Source organism: Suricata suricatta, chromosome 14, assembly GCF_006229205.1.
Source record: "Suricata suricatta isolate VVHF042 chromosome 14, meerkat_22Aug2017_6uvM2_HiC, whole genome shotgun sequence".
NCBI lineage: Eukaryota > Metazoa > Chordata > Mammalia > Carnivora > Herpestidae > Suricata > Suricata suricatta.
This window is the reverse complement of record NC_043713.1, coordinates 69,857,673-69,862,999: the sequence shown is the minus strand read 5'-3', so window position 1 is coordinate 69,862,999 and position 5,327 is coordinate 69,857,673. Positions and strand designations below refer to the sequence as shown.

General features: G+C 47.6%; 2 gene segments (V, D, J or C); both read right to left on the bottom strand.

Annotated features, from left to right (window-relative positions):
* The window catches only part of LOC115277677, a 1,233-nt gene extending 691 nt beyond the window's left edge, over positions 1-542 (bottom strand). The window contains 2 exon segments of the V gene segment in view: positions 9-357; positions 479-542. Coding sequence covers positions 9-357; positions 479-524 — 395 coding nt within the window.
* The window catches only part of LOC115277666, an 869,742-nt gene that overhangs the window by 742,914 nt on the left and 121,501 nt on the right, over positions 1-5,327 (bottom strand).

Below are 5,327 nucleotides of genomic sequence, written 5' to 3'. Positions count from 1 at the left end.
CTTGTTATCTGTGACACTGTGAGTAATGATAGTTGCTCCCACTGCCATGAATTATAGCACAGTAGTAGTCAGCCTCGTCCTCAGGCTGCAGCCCAGAGATGAGCAGAAGTCCTGCATTGGCAGAGCCATCTTTGGATCCAGAGAAGCGGCTGGGGACCCCAGAGCCCTGGTGCTTATCTGAGTCTGAGTAGTAGTACAGAAGATAGCGGGGAGAACTCCCAGTCATCTGCTGGTACCAGTATATGTTATATCTTCCAACATTGATGTCCCTGCTCAGGGTGCAGGTGAGTCTGGCAGTCATTCCCAGAGATGCAGAGAGGGACGATGGCTGAGTCAGCACAGGCTGGGACAGGGAACCTGCAAACACAAATACAGCAGAGTGAAATGAAGGGATAGGGTACCTGAGATTAGGGAGCTGAGCCAGAAGGATTTCAGTCTGGCTGTGGGCGTATGCTGGTGCCGTGGGTCCTGTCTCTACCTGTGCAGTGACAGAGGAGCACGATTAGGACAAGGGTCAAGGCCATGGTGACAAACCCCCCTTCTTAGGCCACAGAGCTGGAGCTGGGCTGCCCTTGGCCTGTCTTATTCCCTCACCACGGGCCTCACAGAGGAGGGGCTGCTCATGCAAATGTGACCCACCCCTGCCTTTATCTCCAGGTGCAAGGTTCAGGGTCTGTGGCCCTTGGACAGGAAGATTTCCAGATGCACTAGTTTCCCCCTGGGAGGACATTGAGGCAGCAGCTGCTTACTACACACATGCCCACCAGATCCTGACAGACACACCGGTCCTATCCCCACAGGAAACGGGTCCCAGACCTGGGGTCTTGTCAGTGTGGGGCTGCCAGCTAGAAGCCCCCATCCTGCAGAAACCAATAGATCTGATGTCACAGCAGCCCCTGCTGCTTTCTGGGCAAACCTCTCATTGTGTTCCACTTTCTCATTCTTTCCCACTGCTCCCAATGCTCTCCTTTACCTGTTTCCCTGATGTCCGTGCTTCCACCATGGGAGAGGCACTCTTCAGAGAAGGAGCAAGATGCAGTCCTGGTGCACTCTTTCTGATTGGGGTTCTTCCTTGGGCAGGACTATAGTGGGAGGGACAGGAGCAGTTCTGACCCAGGACAGTCTATGAATCCCCATAGAGCTGATGACAAGATACAAGGAACACAGAGCAGAAGGAATGTGCTCCCACACGGGGCTCAGAGGAGGCAGGCTGACTCTGGGTGATGAGTGTAAACAGGAATTTGCTGAGTAGTCACAAACCTTCACAAAGGAGGACACACAGATTATGGAAATCTGTGCCTTTCTGGAGCACAGCACAGCGGACTCCACAAACTCTGATGAGGCTGCTGAGGGTATAGGAACATCCAGGACCTGGGAGTTCAGCAGGACCACTGAGGGACCATCCTGTGACCTTCCATCCATATGCTGGGAGTCTTCTAATTCTGTGCTTCATCTGGTCAGTGCTGCTCATTAGAGATTTAGTTCTGCAAGAAGTTCTAAGACAGAATTTGCGACCTCCTAGGAGACCTAGAAGGCAACATTGGGGGAGGTTGGAGGAAGATGACAGCAGAGGAAACAGGAAGGGTGAAATGGGTTGTGTCCCCAAGTGGAACAGAGGGAGGTGACTGAATGGACCCCAGGCTGTGGGTGAGGGAGTGAGGGTCCAGAGTGTCAGGTGGCTAGAGGGTGATGTTTTCAGAGAAAGGCATGCCCTGACTGACACAGGTGAATTCAGGTAAGAGGGCAGGTGGGAGGGTAGGTGATGGGTCTGCTGTCTCCTTGTCACATTGAGACCATGGTGTGATATGTGGAGAGGTGTGAAAACATCACAGACAAACAGGGCTGCAGGGATGCTTTCTATCCCCTATAGAAAAGATGCATGTGTTACAGTATTCACCTGACTGAGGCCTTAGTTTCCATCATTTATTCAGTTGGTCTCCATCATCAGATTACTGAATGTCAGCAGGTCCTTTAATGTCACTAGAATAAGCATCTCACAGGGAGCCAGTTGCTGCGGTTGTTGACTCTCACTGTTGATATATTTAGGTGCAGAATCCCCTCCCCTTCATTATATGTGGAGATGTAGAGAGGAAGCCTACAGTCCTCCAGTCATGGAGAGTCACACTGGAGAGATGGACACACGCTGGGAAAGATGGGATGGGCACATGGAGATGAACCACTGGGCAGCAGAATCAGGCTAGCTAGCCTTCCTTCCCATAGTGGTGTTGACCATTCTCCCTCTCACTTCATCCCCCTGCTGCTCAGGGCTGAGACATTCTGAGCCCATGAGTAGGTTCTGGCTGCACTTCTCCATAGACTTAGATCACTGTGGAATGCCACTAACCCTGTACAGCAAACAATGGTAATCTGCCTCCTCCCCAACCTGGCCTCTGTGATGGTGAGGACTTTGCTCCCAGAGGACCTGGAGAAGTGATCAAAGACCCCAGAGTGGCAATTGTCTATAGTAGATAATGGGGTGAGCACCCTGACCTGGAATCTGTTGGTACCAGCCAGGGTAGTTACTGACAGTTACTGACCCTGAGCTAAAGACACAGGTGAGAGTGACCATGCCTCCTGGAGACACCGACAGAGATGGTTCCTGGATCACCACAAGATTAGAATTGGTTCCTTAATCCAAGAGGAGATACATGTGTTGTTATGAGAGGCAAAGGTCACCCTGAGATCTTGATTTTATGTGCCCTCCAAGAAAGCAGTCTCTTCCTCTGACCTGAGCCAATAAGGAAGGAACCTGAGAAGTTGCACCATCCAGGCCACGGTGGGGACCCTCACAGGCCTTGCCTCCTCAGTTTCCTGGATTGGAATGGGGTGTCCTCTAGGCCTTTCCATGTCTTCAGACCCATTAACTTCCTGTCTCTTACTGCCCCTTTTTCACCCTGATGTCCCCTGGGGGAGATCTTGAAAGAGGCATGTATTGGGACTGCACAGAAACTAGTGACTGCAAGGAGACTGGGACACTGGGTGACAGGATGACATCTTTCACCCAATCAGGTCCCCCATGTCCCTGGTAGCCTCAGTCCCAAATTTCTTCCTTGAGAAGTCAGAATGAGGGCATGAGTGTGATTCTCATCTCCTGGCTCTGCTCCTAGGTCATTCCACATGTACCCCATCACTGGGAACATTTTCTGCCCTCCCAGTGAAATGGCCTCTTGTGTCTCTGGAGAAACTTAGAGGTCACTCCTCCAGGAGTGAGTCCATCTGGGAATCTCAGAGCCCATTTTGGGGATGATAGGACAGGGTCTCCTCTGACTCAGTCCTAGTCCCTGTGTCCTGATAGTCACGGGGGAGAAGACCAGAGGTGGGGAGTCTACACCAAGAGGCCCCCAGGCTGTGGAAGTCCCCTTCATTGGCTCTTGGAAGCCATCTATTACATGAAGTAACATCAATATAACCGCTGGTTTTGAGGGGAAGGTAATCATATCACAATTAAATTAGGAGATTTATTCAAACATCAGGGAAAAAAATAATCTGAACTAAAATGGCATGGTCTGAAAACACTGCGTGACCCTCTTGAGGCACGATTCTACACCCCTGCTGTGTGCAGTCGCTACGGAGCAGAAGAAAAACACAATTTCTGGAATAATAGGTGAAAGAGAAACCACAACATTGGGGTTCATCCCATTGTGGAATTAAAATGTGATCTTTGGCTCAGAACCTGGAGTCTGCTTCAGATTCTGTATCTCCCTCTCTCACTCTCTCTCTCCCCCTTGCTCATACTCTGTCTGCTTCTGTCTCTTAAAAAATGTAAATGTTAAAAATAAACATTTTAATGTGATCCAATGCTTGTTTCTGTATTGTTAGTAAATATTTTGATGATATTTATATGGCTTTTTTTTTCATCAACTGTGTTCAGAGACTTAACTCACATCAGACATAAAGATTTATATTAACTTTGGGGCAGCTGGGTGGCTCGGTCAGTTAATGATCCAACCTTTGATTTTGGCTCAGGTCATGATCTCATGGTTCCTGAAATCGAGCCCTGCATTGGGCTCTCTGCTGTTCCTCTGTCTCCCTCTTTCTCTTCACCCTCTCAAAAATAAATAGTTAAAAAAATTAAAAATATTCATACTAAATTCAATTCTATTAGCCAAAGTTATTCCTGAGAAGCGGTTAATATGTAATTATATGTATCAAATTTTACAATGAAGAAGACCTAAAACTTTAGACAAAAGGAAGAATTAAAATGGATAATTACAATAACTGAAGACATAGTTCTCAATTCACATCAGTCATGACAAAATGCTGAAGCACATTTGAAGTAACAGAATAATCTGAATCTTACCTGTGACTATTGCAGAAAATGGAAGCTGTGTGTTATGTATTTCATCAAGAATAGGCAGGGGCTCCACAGTTTCCAGAAGGATCTCTGTCTGCTAGAGGGAGCCCTGAGTCAACGCTGCCAACTTTCCTAGCTTTTCCCTGGGTCTGCATTACTGAATTACTGTCCCTGAGGAATGTCTACAGGGCAAGTGCGAGCCTGTGGTGAAAAAGCCAAGTGGGAAGCTGGATGAGGAAGAACCAGGGCACATGGAGTCCCTTATAATGCAGGACAGACAGCCGCAGTCCAGCTGTCCTATGGTGATGCTGCTTGATGCAGCAAAGAGCTTTCCTTGCGCTGTGCTTTGAATCCCTGAAGGACCATGCCCATGCACGCCTCTGCCATGGCAGGGTGCCAGTGAGTCCTAAGGCAATGTATTCAATGACTCCACGTTTTCCTCCCAATATTTGCCAGAGAACAAGACTGAGGACTCAGGGGCTCCTTCCCTAACTGGAACATTTCACATACTGTGCCTATTACTTACCTCACATCCAATGTCCCTGAATGGTTATTTACACCTCCCTCCAGAGATTTTGCACATGTGCTGATTAACTTCTTCCCGGTAGTAAAGTTGAATCTTTTTCAATGCACCCTGGGTTGCACTCACTAATATTTTCAGGGCGCTTTGCTACTATGCACACTAATGAGAATGTCATATAATATTTAAATCTGTTTTATATTTAAATGAGATTGAGCTACATGATACTTACATATATATATATATATTTTTTTAAAGTCCAGACTCTATGGATAGTAGAATCCACATCACCTGGACCTGAAAGTAAGGTAAGTAAGTAATAGAAAGATTTGGATGACTGGTCACTTGTGTTGAGATGAATGGGACCAAACAGTAGTGGAAATGTGTCCCCCATGGTCTTCTCATGTTTTTCCCTAATGGAAACCCTTATCTACTGGTCAAGGATTGCAATATGCAGAGAAACTGTGGCCACACTGAAGCCTCTAGAATGATTGCTGAGGACACGTGGTTGAA